The sequence below is a fragment of the Pyrus communis genome, chromosome 3 (assembly GCF_963583255.1).
Source record: "Pyrus communis chromosome 3, drPyrComm1.1, whole genome shotgun sequence".
Lineage (NCBI taxonomy): Eukaryota > Viridiplantae > Streptophyta > Magnoliopsida > Rosales > Rosaceae > Pyrus > Pyrus communis.
Genome location: NC_084805.1, coordinates 21,247,921 through 21,265,589, shown reverse-complemented (window position 1 = coordinate 21,265,589; position 17,669 = coordinate 21,247,921). Strand labels below are relative to the sequence as shown.

The 17,669-nt window shown below is 36.4% G+C and overlaps 1 protein-coding gene across 4 annotated transcripts; it reads right to left on the bottom strand.

The window, feature by feature from the left end:
- Nucleotides 1-3,160: 3,160 nt before the first annotated feature.
- LOC137729592 (E3 ubiquitin-protein ligase DA2L-like) lies at nucleotides 3,161-8,694 on the bottom strand. Of its 4 annotated transcripts, XM_068468570.1 has the most exons (10): nucleotides 8,415-8,693; nucleotides 7,469-7,554; nucleotides 7,096-7,386; nucleotides 6,695-6,746; nucleotides 6,572-6,617; nucleotides 6,407-6,488; nucleotides 6,150-6,291; nucleotides 5,971-6,070; nucleotides 5,353-5,419; nucleotides 3,161-4,156 (listed from the first exon to the last, which is right to left on the bottom strand). In XM_068468570.1, exons 3-10 carry the CDS (start codon nucleotides 7,285-7,287, stop codon nucleotides 3,590-3,592), a joined length of 1,248 nt encoding a protein of 415 aa, XP_068324671.1. In that variant the 5' UTR covers nucleotides 7,288-7,386; nucleotides 7,469-7,554; nucleotides 8,415-8,693; the 3' UTR covers nucleotides 3,161-3,589. The 4 variants fall into 4 exon arrangements, with proteins under 4 accessions (XP_068324671.1, XP_068324673.1, XP_068324670.1 ...); XM_068468572.1 differs by lacking the exon at nucleotides 7,469-7,554 and having other exon boundaries at nucleotides 7,096-7,316; nucleotides 8,415-8,694; XM_068468569.1 differs by having other exon boundaries at nucleotides 7,096-7,554.
- Nucleotides 8,695-17,669: the final 8,975 nt, after the last annotated feature.

The window sequence follows — 17,669 nt, the reverse complement described above, 5'->3', positions numbered from 1 at the left end:
GAAGTTTGGACGTCGGGAAAGCTTGGTTCAAAGTTGGCCGGAACTTTCGAGGGGTTTTCCGGCGAATCCACGGCGAGTTAGGGGTCAAGGCAGGTATGGATGTGTTCGTCTCGTCAATACCTTCATTTTGATATATAGTACGTCGAAAATGGTTAAGAAATGAAGAAGTTATGACACTTTGAAGTTTACCCAGAAATTCCGGCAAAACACCCACCGCCGGCGAAACCAGTCCGGCGACGCGAGGAAGAAGACGCGCACGTGGGCAGCGCGTGAACAGGGTGCGTGGGGGCGCGTGAGAGTTCCAAATTGAGTTCTGAAAATTGTCACGCGTTCGTGACGTCGTGTAGATCACCGTGGTATATTCATACACCCAAATTGAGCAACGTATGAGAAAGTTATGGACGAATGTTTGGTGTATGTGCGTTAAATAACGTCAATTTGGTTACTTTTTGTATAGGTGAAAATATTACAGAAGAAGAATGTAACCAATCTAGGGGAGGCTCAGGGACCTACGAGACGTCGATGTGATATGTGAGTGGGCAGTTATTTTTCAGTATATATATATACGTATGCTTGACGTATTTTAAAAGAAATACGAATTAAATATCCTGTCATATATGCATCATATTTTAATATGTGCATTACCATAATTATGCATACTGTTGCATGGTGCTGAGAAGGCCCAGGTAAGCTACATTTGAAATACATTTGATATACGTACGAAATACATTTGATATACGTATGAAATACGTTTGGGGATACGATTGAAATACTATCATCACATGCATTAGTAGTGGCATACATTTATATATGTGTATTTGGTGCTGTGGGCGCACAGGTAAGTGCCAGGTAAATGGTATTCATGTTTGTATGCAGTAGTAGTTTGAGATGTTAGAGAGCTCATAATCTGCACCCCCGGTGTTAGTGCTCCCGCCCGAGGCCAGGGCACAGCCTTCACGTGTATGTTCACCAGCACCGCATGCTCGCCTTGGATCCAAGTTAGGTGCAAGCCTGTCGTACAGACCACATTAGGTGGTTCCGACTTGTAGGTGACCCGCGATTTATCGCACAGCTTCACGTGATCGTAGCACTAGAGCATATATATATTACACCCAGCCTGTCGTACAGACCACGTTAGGTGGTTCCGACTCGTGTGCAGATTCAGTTATTGAGTTGAGATTGGAGCTCTATATGCAGCCGTACAGGTCACGTTAGGTGACTCCCGGCTGCCAGATTATATGTTATTGATGTGAGTTATGCTTGAGCACTTACATTTCATTATGAGTTTCCGACATGGCATATTCTTGAGCATGAATGATATACCCTTGAGCATGTTGGCATATTTATACATACGTATATATGTTTATTTCTCTGGAAACTATACTTGTTTTACGGCGATGGGTTAGTATATTTAAAGAAAAGAAGGTTTTGAATACGTTCGTTTTGCTGACCCACTCAACTTTGTTTTGCGCCCCTCCAGGTTTAAGATATCAGAGCTTGGTGGCTACGAGGAATCCAACGGTGTTCTGACAGAATGGCCAAAAATTAGGACTCACCTTTGGGTGTTTTATCTTAGAAATTGTATCTTTAAAGCTTCCGTACTGTGTAAATGGTTACGTCACTCTCACGTGACGGCCAGCATGCCCTCCTTCAGGACGGGGTGTGTCAGTAAACACGGCACTAAATCGTGATTAAACTTCTTTAGAGACTAACCCCAACATAACCTTTGAGATGAATCCTAACGCAAAACTGACATAATATAGAGAAAATTGATATCTATAAATAAGAATAAAAACTCGAATACAAGACCTTAAACGGAGGAAAGAGCTACGAGACCTTTGAAGAGTCAAATGTTTTAGTTAGTTAGTAGTGGTGAAACCCTAACTTTGGTCCGAAGTCCAAAGTCAAATTTGACGAGTTCAAATTGTTAGCAAACCAAGGTACCGGTCCCTTTGGTCTCTCTATGTGATATGGGCGCATTTTTGCAGTGCAAATAATGTAGGTAAACAAAGAAAGAGTGAGGAATGTAGGTCATCGTGTGGTCCTCACTGAAATTGCAAAGCTTGAAAAGTTTTGAGTCTTATGCAATGGAACCAAAAGATGAGTAGCTGAGTTTTGTTGAACTGTAGAAAGAGACACTGCATGTGAAACTTAATGTTTTATGATATCTCTTCACCTACTCTGAGGCCCGGTCTCATAAAATCCACCTCTCAACCACACATTATTAGTTAAGACTTGACACTTCAAGATTGGCCATAGTTTATGCCCACCACCCCACCCCCCAAAACACCAGTTGTTAGCTGTTGGCACTTGGCACTTCCCCTCGCTCTAGGAAACCTTTTGGAGTTACTAGGATGAAATGGAAGCAAATTGTGTGTCCGACTTAAAAGGAGAAGATAGAGTACGTTTAGGATTGTTCGATAACTATTATGTTTTTAGTTTTTGTTTGAACTCTTTTTGTATTTTTGATTTTCAATTTTTAAAATAATAAAAACTCAAAACTAAAAAAATGAAATAAAATGATTATCAAACAGACCCTAAGACTACAAGTGACCCTTTACCACAGTGGTGAAAAGGAACTGAGCTCTTGCATGATGTCGTGGATTTCGAACTCCAACGCTGACTAGTCTAGTGGGCCATAAAATTAACTATGATACCAATAAGAGCAATGCGAGAGAGACTAAATTTATAGATAAAGTTTTGAAAATTAAAGGATATGGAAGTTGATGATTGGTTTATTACTTAAACGTTGATAGTCTCCCTAGCATTACTCTAACAAGAATATAGGAAAATCGGACTAATTGGAAGTACTTTTTCGGAATAAGTTCGGATCACTTTGGAAAGATTCCGAATTATCGCGTTTGCTGAATGGATTCTGATTTCCATTCCAATTTTTAGGAAACCGTCCAAAATCAGAAACCCAATCCAACTTGTACCCCTAATTTCTTCCTATCAACCCCAATTTTTATTGGGTAAAAGAAAACTTTTCCTTCCCCATTAATTCATTGTTTATCTTCACCTCGAACAAAATTTGGTAATTGTCATTGATTGATTCCATGCAAACAATCGAAAACCTATGTACAACTTGTTTTGTGAACAATTTTGAGCTTTACTGTTTTCCCTTCGTTACCGAAGTTTGAATGGACTAGGATTACATCAATCGAAAACTCCATTTCTTATTTCCAGATTCAACTGTTTCTTTTCCAATGTACGGGGTGCAACCAGGAAAGAATTCCATTTCACCGTCAACGTGGTAACAATGAGTCGCACATTTTAAACACGTAAAAAGAATGATAACGATCCTCGTTACTCGCTAATCAAGCTGTAAGGGTAGAAATCAGAATGAATAGCAAAACCAGAAGCCTTTCGTTTCACTAGAATAATCTGTTTTCCTTTCACATCTATATAGAAACATAGAGGGACTGAGAAAGTGAGGGAGATTCCTCACTGCCTTGACCTTTCGACTAGTTACGCGAATTTTTTCCCTTCCATTTTTGTGCAGTTTCCATGCTCGAGACTCAGCTAGCAACTGCAATGGCCACAACATATCTGTTTCAGGATTAACTATCACTTGTATCTTGACTTCCAACTACTGCCAGGAAACTCCAGGTCCACTAGCCACGGCTCCAGCCTCAGCCAAAGAAACGGCCATGGCCAGCATCATCTGCTCCTCAAAACTCTCGGGAACGATAGTGCCGGGGGCATTTTGAAGATCACCCTCAATCTCACTCCCCGCTGGTCGTGCAGATGTACTCCCGACATCTTCTGTTGTGTCGGAACTTGCATAACCCGTCCGTGTTGTGTCAGCGTCCCATTCTCTGTCATCCTGCGTCAAAGGCATCCTGTGATTGATTGACATTTCAGAAGAGGTCACTGCAACTTGATAATTCTCAGGTCCTCTGTCCACCTTGTTGTAAATTCTGCTAGTGCCAGGAACCATACTAAACCCCGACACGTTGCCACCAGGATTTGTAGAGGATTCTCCACTCGTTTGTTGTCGTTCCGCAAGGGCAGCTATTGCACAGGCAAGACCCCCGGATGGTGAAGATGAACCGGAAACTGAAGCCATGGCTTGTGAGACAACGTTTTGTCTTGAGACAAATTGTTCAGGTGGAGCAGCACCAACATAAGATGAAGACTTTTGTCTCCCATTCTCCTGAATTTAAAATTTTTGTGCAGAAAAGAAGAGTTGGAAGGCCGGCAAATTAACATCATAAATTAACAGATATAAAAAGCGAAAAAGAAAAGGTGTGATCCTGGTACACAGGAAGCATAGAAGAGAAAATGCCCCAAAGAAACTAATATCGAACAAAGCCAACACTTCAATAATCTCCCAGTGCACTCAAGTTAGCAATTGTTGACTAAATGACAACCTTTATCACACCCATATATCAAATATTTAACGTGACACAAACTCTCCACACGCATGTATGTGTCTTCTAGTATCTAAAGTGAAGGTATAAACTTCAAATACTACAAAACTTACTTGTAACTATCACAAATGAAAACAGTTATTGGTTGCATCATCAATGAAAGCAACACCAAAACATTTGAAATACTCTTGTGGAGGTGTGCACACATCATGATATACTCATGTTCGAAGTATATACATATTTTTTAGATAACTGCTGTAAACAAGATTCCCATTGCTGGACAGAAATTGTTGTTCATTTTGTTATTTCACTTTTAAGAGTTTTACATCTAGGAATATAAATGTTTTCAGAATTTTTGAAACCAATAGCCAGGATGCAATCAACAAATTTTGGGAACAGCAAAAATATTTTGTCTGATGAACACTTTTCATCCGTATTAGAAATACTGTCATCTTATCTTTCCTAGTAACCGCTCATCTAAAGTTCTAAACTTAAGATTAAAGTAGGATTCTTAAATATAAAGATTAGATCAACTATTATCCACGTAGAGATATCTTTAATTCAAAATAGTTTGATAAGAGGGAGCTTTAACTCAAAATAGTTTAATTATGTCTGATACATATGTCAAAAGTACAAGCTCCAACGCTATACATATTGCAAACTGAGCATTTCAGCCTCAAGGATACGCAGTTCACAACTCTCTGTTCACCTAAGCATCCTTGCCTTCATTTCACTATCGGGTGTTAGTCGAATATATCACTACTTACACTCCAGTTATGAGTACTCAATGAAAATCACATTACCTTCATAGAAGCACTTAAGCAACCACATACTAGATTTCAGAGTAAAATAAATAAGAAAAGAGAATCATTAAAAAGTATTGGGTTTCACTTTGAACAGTGTAACACATGGTTTTCATGCAGTTTGAAATGTATATTTCAAGCAGAAATAGTTACTTCAACAAATTTACAACTTTTACCTGAATAGAAAGCCAAATTGCTTCCATGACCATTAAATCCTCAAGATCCACGTCGAATTCATCCTCCCTAGCAATTTCAGAATTTAAAATAGATAATAGGATCATGGCTGGCAATCAAGTTGTGCCATATCATGTTTGAGTCGTATTCGAATTGTCATGTATCTCGTACAACAACTACACTTAAGAGCCTTTTAATCTCAAAATTTTGGCATTTCTGATGTGAAAAGCCAGATAACTCCCTGGCGGAAATTTTTTAATTTTTCACACAATTGCACTACATAGGTACAGACATGGACAAAGATGCATACATGAAGGGTTTTGATTGGAAAAACTAGAGAACCTGTTCACTCGTAAACAAACTGGGATCTAACTAGTTAAAGTTTCATGAAGATATGGAAAGCTATTCTGATTCGGATAATTATGCTGCAGTAATTTCCTACTCTTTGTTTTCTTTCTTTTCTAAATGCAATCATATATTTTTCTAATCTACAAACTAGGACACGACAACACAAGGAAACAGATATCTCAAATATTTTGAACCCAATTTGTTCCATGGTTAAATACATAGGCCAGAAATAAAAAGACAAACTAAAGTAAATAAAAAATAAAAGTGTAAACCTGTACACTCTTGGAGATGGAGGCTGTCTAAACGTTGAGACAGCACATGAATCTTGAGAAGAAACTATTTCCTCTCCTTCCGGAGAAATGGAAGATGGAACTGCCAGAAAATTTTGTCATTACATTAACAAATGAATACCAGTACACTAGTACAATCCACAATCTTAAAGATAGCATACCAGTTACTGAGCTGTATTCATCTCCCATTGGTGCCATGCTTCTTCTTGGAGAGCTCGGCTGTCTTTTCTGCATTCTTTCTTCTTCATCCTGAAGTTCTTGCTGTCGCATCCTGATTTTTGCTTCTATGACTCTTTGTTCTTCCTACAGAGTTTTCAGAAATGTAAGTAATCTCCAAGTTCCATCTGCTAGATAAAATCAGCAGAACAAGAATCCACAATTCAAATAATATCAGCTTTTATAACAGATCTATGCTTACAATCTGCTCCAGGCCTTTCTCTTCCTTTGTTTTCACACCACGGAACTCCACAGCATAATTGGTTGTTTTACAAAAAGGGCACCTAATTATGTTAAGTAAAACAAGCACAAAGAGCAGGAAGTAACAAATGAATAATGGAGGTATAACATCAATAACAAAGGATACTGCGTAGGACGAGTTGAATTGGGAACTTTCATCTGCAGGAAACACTCTGCGGGGAAATGAAAACTAATCAATTCACATGCAAACAGCTGGCATATCAAATGTAAAAGTTTGCACGATTGTAACCTGTACAAATGCCTTTCATGCAACATCTTGATCTATTAAGACTTGGATAATACTGAAACAAGAAAGAAAAGGATGAAATAGGATAGTCAGAAGTCTTGCACAACACCAATAATTACGAATTAAAATTCAATTAACTACTTCATAAATTCAAATTATGCGGGTTCTTCCCATAATGGTGTCTAAGAAGAAATTAAGATAAAGCCTCCCATTTACCATGTACCAGAAATCTATCCAAAATATTCAACTTAATTCTGTATGGTTCAGGTCAGGAAACAGAAAAGTAGAAGGGAAATTGGATTTTTGAGTAAACTTCAATTCAAAGAAAGCAAAAGACAGGGTACATAGAATACCAAGAAGAAAACGTATAAGAACAATAAAAAGGATCACAGTAGAAGTCGTACCAGAAAGCAAATTGGACATTCTTCAAGATCGCAAGTGCCTTCTTCATCTCCAGGATAGCAAGGAGCAAGTTTGGACTCAAGTATGAGCTTCTTCAGTTTCTTATGATCCACATCTTTGTGGTGGTAAAGCCCCTGAGGCCTTGTGTATTTCTCATCAATCACCTGTCTACTTCTTCCGAGCTTATTACCCATTGAATATGGTTCTCTTCTTCTCACTTATTCTTCAATTTGTCAAAACAAATCAACGAGAGCAACAAGAATAACATACCAATTTCTCGAAGTTCCCAATTTCTATGAACCATGAAAACATATTGTTACACAGTCAACTTTACTTTTGGAAATATTCAATGAGAAGTGAGAATTTGGTATTAACTATTGTATTCCAACACATTTAGCAAACCAGAAAAATGCTTTCAATTGAACAGCCAACATTTGCAGCCAAAATAAACCCTCGGAATCCTGCAGTTGATTAAGACAAAAGCAACAGCCTCATCATAAAGTCCTCCGCAAGAAAAAGAAAAGAAAAAGTTCATCCATAAACAAAAAAAATCCTGATGCATATTACAAACTTTACAGCAAAGAATTCAATTGACCTCACTTTAAGGTCAAAAAATATCGTCGCTATCATATTAAAATGAATACACAAAAGCACAAACTAAACATGGAACCTGAAGTCATCCCAATGCTTTTCTTTAACAACAATTAAACAAAGAGTAGTGTAAACAATAACGTGCAAAACTCCGAATAATATTTTCCAATTTCACACTGCAATAAAGCACATACACTTCACCAAGAACCCTAATAAACCTAACAGTACACCCGAACCATGTCATCTTTACTAAAGACTCTACCTGCACTTTAACTGGCGGCAATTTCCTCTATTTTACATTGCCAGAGTCATAAAATTGAAAAGCGGAAGCAAAAAAACTCCTAAAACAAAGCCCTGAACTCCATTAGAAGAACAATGAAAGCTCAAGAAACAAAGAAAATGAAGCACAAGTCAACTGAAAACGCCGCACTCGGCGGAGCAACGTGAAGAACCCTAATTTAAACAGCGGCGACACTTCCCGAGTCGCAATGGCAACAATCTGCTTCCGCAACACAACTCCGCAGCAGCACATACACAACCAAAAGCAAAATCCGAACACAAAACCCCCAAAATTCACTCCAAAATTCAAAATTTCCACTTCCAAATTTCAAAAGAACATTAACAACACAATAATTACGAATTAACAACCGTTTAGCCGGACGCAAAGTTTGCAATTAAGCTGAAAATCCAGAAGCAGTAACAATAAGCAATCGGAAACCGAAAAACGAACCTTGGAATTGTTGAGAGCGGAGAAGAACACTTCCAGATGCTAGAGAGAGAGGAGGAAGGGGATGAAGTAGGAAGAGTGATTTGTTGACGAGAAGAGGAACAGCAAACACGACTACAACTTTCTCTCAGACACACAATTTCCTCTTATACTTTTCTTCTTTTTATTTATTTAGAAAATAATAATAATTTCGATGCTTTTTTATTAATTTTTAAACTGGTTACTTTCGCGTAATTGGTTGTTTTCTTCCGGACGGAAAGTTTTATACAAAAATATGAGAGAGAGAGAGAGAGAGAGAGGTCAACAGGAGGAGGCAAGGCAAGGGACGGTGGAGTAGTCGGCGAGGAAAGAATAAGTACAAGGAAGGGTAGAGCAAGAGAAGCCCCAACGCTTCTGTTTCCCTCCACGCGCCTCGTTTCTGGCGTCCACCACACTCCCGCTTTTTTTTTTTTTTTTTTTCTAATTTATTTTCTGTTTTCGTTTCTTTCTTTTTTTTTGTCTGATAATTTATTTTCTGCTGTGCTTTTTGTGTCGAATGATTTTTTGTTTTTGGGGGTTGGTTTCCAACTGTCTAAAAAGGAAAGCGATGATTATTCGTCTTCATTTGATCTCTCTCACATACAAAAGATTTTTTAGTGTATTCGAAACACACACATACGTTATAGATCATTATTCAAGTAGATGGAAATTTAAAAAAAAAACATTTCCTATACTTCTATAATAATATGTGACATACGGTTCCGTGATCCGGATACATTGAAAAATCTATCCTCGTCTTAAGGTGCAAGTTGGAATGGTGTTTTCGATTCAGATAGTAATATTTCCAAAAAGTTAGAACGAAAATTGGAATATATTTAGAAATTAAGAGGCTTCTGAATTACCTATCTGATTTTTTTTTAGATGTTTCGAGCTTATTTTGATATGAAAACTTTTGAAATACTGATTTTTATAGTTACTCAAATTATATATTTTATATTTTGTGATCAACTTTAATATTTTATTGTTGCTTTTGAATATATTTTGCTCATTGTTTTTATATTAAACATATTTTTTACATTAAAAAGAGTAAGCAATAGCATACTAGTTTACCACATAATTAATTGAATTTATACATAACCATATATTAAATATTAAAAAGAATAATAAATTGTATTTACAAAAACATTAGAGAATATTCAAAAACTTATATAATATATGAAATTTTCGATTTATGTTCTCAAATTTTTCAGATTACTCCAATTTAAAATTTTTTGAAATATGCTAAAAATTCTAAATTTGAAATTTATGATCTGATCTGAATTCAAAATTTTGGAGCAGAATTTGAAAACATTATTTCTAATCTGAACATTCTGAAACACACCCTCACTCCCCCCCCCCCCCCCCACTTACAATTTGTTTGGTCAATAATGGTCTTCTTCTTTTTTTTCACGAGTTTGATCAATTATGATCATTAGGTTTTTGTTCTTTTTTTCACGAGTTTGATCAATCATGATCATTAGGTTTTTGTTTATAATATGGATGAATAATAGTGTTTGATGTTTCTTCGAATTTACTAACTACAATATGATAAATAAATAAAAGTTGTCCTTTTAGAATTTTCATAATGTATAACAGTTGAGGAAAATCAATATCGTAAATTTGTCATATGAACTGTAATTGAACTGTGGTTAAAATAACGTTCTAATTAAAAGAAAAACTCTCTTAATCAATGTAGACGAGTATAACATGACATTCCTTTTCTACTCAAAATAAAATCAAGTCATTGTGAGTTTTTTTAATAAAGTGTTTTGTATGTAAAATTTTGTACACATCAATTATAGTTTATATGACACTTTATCACAGTGACAAAAATCAATAACGTCTATACACTCATGGTGCAAGTTAGAATCTTACCGACTCTCTTCCTTCCTAACAATTAACTATCTAACCACCTAACATTATCGCTCTAAAAGAACAATTACAATAATTTACAACATGAAAAGTAGGTAGATTAGAATTTTTTCTCCAATAGAGCTCTTTGAAGTGTTTCTTCGACAAAACATATAGTTATCATGGTGATTATTTTTAAAACTTTTTTTTTTTTTTTTTTTTATCTCTATCCGATCTTGCATTATAGCAAATTCAATTCAATATATATTTAATTGGACAGATATTTAGAATGTAATAGTTATATCCATCCTCATCCATTCCTTTACGACTAGCTCCATGAAGAGGCAAACATATATTACGTAAAGAATAAAAATTGATATTTTTTAACACACTTTCAAATTCATACGAGTCTAGTATACAATATAACGACGAACCTTCATTTAAAATTGTCAACAAATTACATATGTTGGCGTGCCAAAATAGTATTATTCTAAAGTTATATACATACTGACAAAAAAAAAAAAGTTATATACATAAAATACAGCCCTGTCCTTATCAGCTTGCACCGGAGGAACAAAACGAAAAGGGAAGGGTGAATGTTCAGTGGTTCACTCAAAAACCCTAATGAACCCAAAGTTCAAACTGATATAATAAAATGCATCACCCATATATATATAAGGAGTTTTAACAAAAAATTCACAGTACCATTCACTTTAACAAAAAATCATATTTTTACACTAAAAAGTTAATCCTGGTACTATTCACTTTACCATTTAATTTGTCTTTATAATTAAAACTCAAAATTTTTCAGTTATTTCTATTAGTTTTCATATATATATATATATATATATATATATATATATATATATATATATATATATAGTGACTGTATAAAATCACCAGTCCTTCTAATTAATCACTATTAATTGTACATGGGAAACACTAACTTGTCATATGACACCACTCAAAATGACACACCCCGACCGAGATCGGAGCGTGCTGGCCGTCACACCGAGGTGACGTAGCCATGTGCACGTGCGGAAGCTAATAAAGTATTAATGTAAAGTACGAATAAAATAAGACTAGCATACAAAGTACTAAAACAAGTGCTAGTAAGTGAGATACAATTTCAGAGCAGGTCTATAGCAGCCCAAACTAAAACGACGACAATAGCACACCCGAAGGTGACCCTACAATAGTGAGTGTCTGTCAGAAACACCGGAAAGCCCTCTGGGGAAACCACCGCAACAGCTAAGCAACTAGAACCTGGAGGGGCGCAAAACAAAAGCGTGAGTGGGCAAAAACAAATCTTTCGAAAACCATTTATAGAAATACTTTATATCCCCTCGCCGTAAAACCTGTATACTTCCCAGATAAATAAACATATATACGTATGTATAGGTATGCCAAACATGCTCACACGTATGTCAATCATGCTCGATAATATGCCATGCCGAAATCTCATAACGATATGCAAGTGCCCAGGTATAAACATATCAATATCAAATAATTTGGCAGCCGGAGTCACCTAACGTGACCTGTACGGCTGCATATAGAGCTCAAATCTCACAATCAATAACTGAACCTGCCCACGAGTCGGAACCACCTAAAGTGGTCTGTACGACAGGCCTGGGTGTAAAACATATGTACGCTCTAGTGTTACGATCACGTGAAGACTGTGCGAATAATCGCGGGTCACCTACGAGTCGGAACCACCTATAGTGGTCTGTACGACAGGACTGTGCACCCAACTTGGATCCAAGCTGAGCGTGTGGTGCGGGAGGTGAACATCACGTGAAGGACTGTGCCCTACTCTGGGCGGGAGCACTAACATCGGGGGTGCAGGTTATGAGCTCTCTAATCATCTCAAACTACTGCTGAATGTAAATATGAATACCACTTACCTGGCACTTACCTGTGCGTCCACAGCACCCAATATGCATATGTATAAATATATGCAACTACTAATATAACCATCAATGCACGAATAATGATGAAATAATGCATGGCATAAACTAATAGACATTTATTCAATTTCTGGGAAAAATATAGTATATAGGTATATACGGAAAACAAAAGCCCACTCACTGATACGTGGAAGGGTCGTAGCCCCCCTGCCTCGCGTGACCACGCTTGTCCTCGGGGTACGTGTCACCTATATGCGAAATAACTATAAAAACGTTAACTTTAAAGCACATAACCAACTTCTCGTAATAACTTCTCATACGTTGCTCAAAATGGACAAATAAATATACCCACGTGCTCTACACAACCTCAGGATCACAACCATATTTTTAAAATAATTTTTGGACCTCTCACGCGCCCCCACGCGCCAGAATAGGCACTGACCCACGCGCCCCCACGCATGGCCACGTGTCAGGCACACTGACGGTGTCAACAGACGCCGTCAGGAATATTCCGTTAAACTGACGGAATATTCCGTTAAACCCAACTGACGCCGTCACTGTCGTTAGGAATATTCCGTTAAACTTAACGGAATATTCTCCTTTCTTCTCCGATCAGTCCCCGACGCGGGCGCCGTCTCCGTCGCTGGAAAACTTGCAAATCACGATTTCTCGCTCGTTTTTCCACCCTTTTCCATGTTTCTTGCACCAAAATCAACCCTAGAGCTAGTAGAACATGTCCCAACAAGTTTTAAGGCCTAAAATTACGAGATTATACCTGTCCAAATCTTCAAAACTCGGCCAACTCCACATCCAACGATCCTGACGTCCAAATTCACCCAACGAGCTACTCCCAAGCTCCTGAGAACCTCACAAACACAACTATAAGCTTCAAAATCCCAAAAACAAGCTAGATTAAATTTGCATGAACAGTACTCAAAACGGACATCGTCGAATCGACGTGAAAACGATGTGTTTCTCACCTTAAAATGATATGGTTGTGTTCCCCTCGACCTCACGAGCTCAAATGTGTCCTTGGTTTCCTCGATCTGTGAACATTCGAGTGGGTGTGTGTGTTGGTCCGTACGTTTTAGGAAGAAGAAGAAGGATAGAGGACTCGGGGGAGAGAGAGAAGACAGAAGGAGAGAGAGAAGGACAGTGTCTGTGTGTGTGTGGAAGTGTGTGAGGTTCCAAACACATGCCACAACACACCAAACAACCAAAACGTGACGAAAGCACACTAGGGGTAAAATTGTAATTTCATACGTACGTTTCGATATTTCCGGGACGGGATGTCACACAAAACATTACTAAAAGCTTCAGTTGAAATCAATTGGTTGGTTCACACAAGTTGTAAATTCTACTTTGTTAAGAAGTCAAAATCTTTTGCACTCAAAACCCCTTACGATATTTCTATAATTTATCTTATTTGTTGGCACTTGATCATTTTTTTGAACTCCGCTTAACAGAGTTAACTCTTCAATTTATTATCCTAATTTAAAAAAATAAAAAATTAAAGATAAATTCAGTCAAAAGAACACGTGTCACTCAAACAGATAAGACAAAGACAGGTTATAAAAAAATTTTAATGCAAAAGATTTGAACTTAGTTGTTTAGTCATTTTGATAAATATCCTTTAATTGGTAAGTGGTAAAAATGATATTCGCACATGGGGAGTGGTAAGGCCATCTCCAACCGAAAAATGGCCAGAGGGCTCTTTTTGGCCCTATGGCCCTCTAAGAAATTAATATTTTAATAAACAGTGTCATGCCATTTTTCTTACCATCTCCAATCGAGAGGCCAGAGGGCCATATGCCAAACATAGCTCTATGATAAAAAACCATCTCCAAACGAGGGGGCCAAATGATCATTGGGCCAAACATAATTTATTATTTTAATTGAATTAATATGGTTACCTAAATTAAACTACCTCAATAATTTTACGTTATAGATTGTCAATAATTTTTCGAAATGTAATCTCAATAATTTTACGTCTCGGATTTCAAGTGCCACGTGTCGATGTTTAAGTTTTATGTAGTTAAATGTTTTTTAAAATATTGTTTAAGTTTCATATTGTTAAATATTTTTTTTATGTTGTATAAGTTTTATGTTATTTAATGTTACTTCATGTTATTTAATGTTGTTTAATATTGTTTATTGTTGTTTCATGTTATTTAACGTTATTTAATGGCTTACGAAGTTATAGGAAAACAAAATAGAATTTTTAATTTTTTTTTTTTTTTTTAAATTTGAAAAAAAAACTGTCACATCCCCACCGAGCCCCCATTAGATCCTAAGCTCGACTCCATCGTAGCACGATATTGTCTGCTTTGGGCCCCGATCACACCCTCACGGTTTTGTTTCTGGGAACTCAGACGAGAACTTCCCAGTGGGTCACCCATCTTGGGAATGCTCTTGCCCGAACTTGCTTAATTTCAGAGTTCCGATGGAACCCGAAGCCAGTGAATTCCCAAAAGGCCTTGTACTAGTTAGAGATGAGAATATACATATAAGGTTTACAAGATCCACTCCCCTAGACGATGTGAGATGTTACAAAAACTTAAAAAAAAAAAAAAAAATTAAATATAACGGCTAGCTGATGTCAGTAACTAGCCGTTGTTTCAAACATTTGGCCCAGCTTGAGGCTGGTTGGTTGGCTATTTTCTCCTTTTTTGGCCCGATGAGGCCCACGAGGTCTTTGGCATAACTCTCGGTTGGAGACGGTTTTTGTGTCATTTCAGGCTATTTTTGGCCCTATGACCCTCTGATCGGATCGGTTTGAGATGACCTAAATCCACTTGAGTGACATTGTTCTTTAGACAATCCTCTCCACACAAAAAAAATAAAAATATTGCGATTGTGTTTTTATTTTTCTATAATGCGATACGAGTACTGCGGGATTTGATCAATTTTGGTGCATAATAACGAATGAGGATCCTCTTCGAATCCTTTTTGTGAAGATTATGGGAATTTTCAAATCGTGTTCGTTCATCGTACATCGTGTGGTCAGAAATTATTTTAAATTAAATATAAATAGTATCCGATAAAAACTAACTGCACAATATACGATGAACGGACACGATTTGAGAATTCCGAAGATCCTCGTCAAAAGGATTAGGAGGGGATCTCAAATCCATAATAACAATGCAATAAGTGTCGAATGCCGATCGATTGACATTCAGACCAGACCACTGTTCAATATACATCCCACTTTGTAATTTATACTTGACACAACCACTTTTTACGCAAACATGAGAGGACAATGGGAGACAATTGACCTAATGACAAAGGGTGAGTGTTTACGAGAACAAAATAGAGTATTTTTACTCACCACACTTTTTATCATTTTGTGATAATTTTAAATTTCGATATCAGTATAGTGAATATACATAAATCTTAAAATTTAAACTCATTAAATAGTAATAAGCAAGGTGATGAGCATCACCATCACTTCAGGGTAGTGAGCATCACTATTACTTTAGGATGGTGAGCATCACTATCACTTTAAGATGATGAGCAAAAATGCATTACAATAACAAAGTCTTAACCAACTAAGTAGAGTCGACGATATAAATCTTAAAACGCCACTATACTCGATTTTATCTATCCCACTAAGTGAGTGTTATAAAAAAAAGAGGATGAGTGTTTTCAACGCTCCATAGCTGAGGTAGGAATCTTATACCATACATCTATATATAAAAATGGAAAATTTTAATAAAGCAAATTGCATTGCCCACGACATGGTTTGCTTTTGTCGACACCCATATGAGTTGGACTATGATCTCACGCCAAAATCGGTATTTTTGACTCTTGTCTTAAAACATAAAAAATGTATGTAATCCTACAAAGTGGATAATTTAAGGTTTAAATTAATACATTTAAGATGTAAATGAATACATACGTGTTGGTTCATCTAAATTGGTTATGGAGGGTGCAACTGTGTCTTGTATCTATTACTCGTATTTTGTCCTCTATCTCTATCTCTCTGACCTATAAAATTATTTAACCATATTAACACCTACAAAAATGATTCAATCAAATAGTAATACGTTTTTCTTTTACTAATTAACATTTCCAATTGTGTAATCTTGGTTTTATCTAGGTTTGTGTGAAAGATATGGAAGTAAAAAGGCACTTCCTTGGGCTGTAGTGTAGCTGTTAAACCAATTTGAGAATTTTCTAGTATTGTAATTGACGTGGATTCCATACTACTTGTGGGCAACATTGTACGGAAGCTAAGTTTAGTAAGTTTACCTTTATTAATGTGATAAATTGGATGCATGTACATAGGTGATTAATTCATGCAACAAAGTTCAAAAGGATATCGTACAAAGATCTTGCAAAAGCAGGCTAACAAAAGTTCCAAAAGAAATTAGCAAACACAATGATGGATCCATCAAGGGACAAGAGTGATCATGTGTCTTGTGAAAGCCAAAACAGTGGTTGATAAGCAACTGTATCGCCCCTTTGTTGTCCAGAATCTTCACTTTCTCAACACTATCAAACCAGAAATTCATATAGTTCGACTAAATGCCTGAATCAGCTCAAAAGTTTGTTGCACCTTTAATGCTCAAATCAACATCGTTTTAACCGAGTTCTTAATTTTTCTTTAATGCTTAAAACAATCTAGCTCAAATCAATGTTGTTTTGACCGAGTCCTTAATTTTTCTTTAATGCTTAATTTTTTTTGAAACTAATTATTATGACTAATTCATTGTGAGGTTTAACCAACTCTCCTTAGTGTAGATATTATTGTTTCTTATAAAATAAAATAAAACAAACTAATTAAATAAATCTAACCCCAAAACCCAAACAAGCCCAACGTATTTTTATGGATATTTGATATGACTTGATATGGGCTTTTGTTTTGGTTAATTGTTAGGATTTTTTGTTAATAGTTGATTGATTGAGTTTATGGGTTTTATTTTGGTTAATTGTTAGGGAGTTTTTCTTTGGTCCATAAATTGATTAACTAGTCTGGGTAGTCCGGTTGATTCTAGTCAAGTAACCTGATTAGTTCAAGTATTCCAGTTGATAGCTCAAGTAACCCGATTAGGTCAAGTAGTTCAATTAGTTGAGTGATGGCACTACTACAATTTTTACACACATGACGCAGTTCATGCGTCATGTTAAAAGTTTAATAACACAAGGGTTTAGCGTCATCTTTGTGGGGTGTCATTAAAGATATTTTTTATGACGTTGAAAGAGTATCATGTATTACTTTTAAGGACGTCTAAAAAGCGTCATTGAATTAAGAACTTGTGTCATATATTACCATTTAAGACACGGAATAAGTGTCATGAATAGATGAATGAGCGATATGGTATACTAAACATGACGTACGCACAATGTCATGTATAGCTGCTAGAGACGCCTAACAAGCGTCATTGAATTAAAAAAGCATGTCATTTATTTCAATTTGAGACGTGGAATATGTGTCATAAACATAGAAATGAGTGTCATGGTACACTAATTATGACTATAG

Bases quoted from the DNA above. Each gene is read 5' to 3' on its own strand.
- LOC137729592 (XM_068468572.1), bottom strand. From the start codon at position 7,287: ATGGGTAATAAGCTCGGAAGAAGTAGACAGGTGATTGATGAGAAATAC. The intron at 6,489-6,571 runs GTATCCTTTGTT...TAACATAATTAG, and splicing joins AATTCAACTCGTCCTACGCA to GTGCCCTTTTTGTAAAACAA. The intron at 4,157-5,352 runs GTAAAAGTTGTA...TTTTAAATTCAG, and splicing joins CAATTTGGCTTTCTATTCAG to GAGAATGGGAGACAAAAGTC.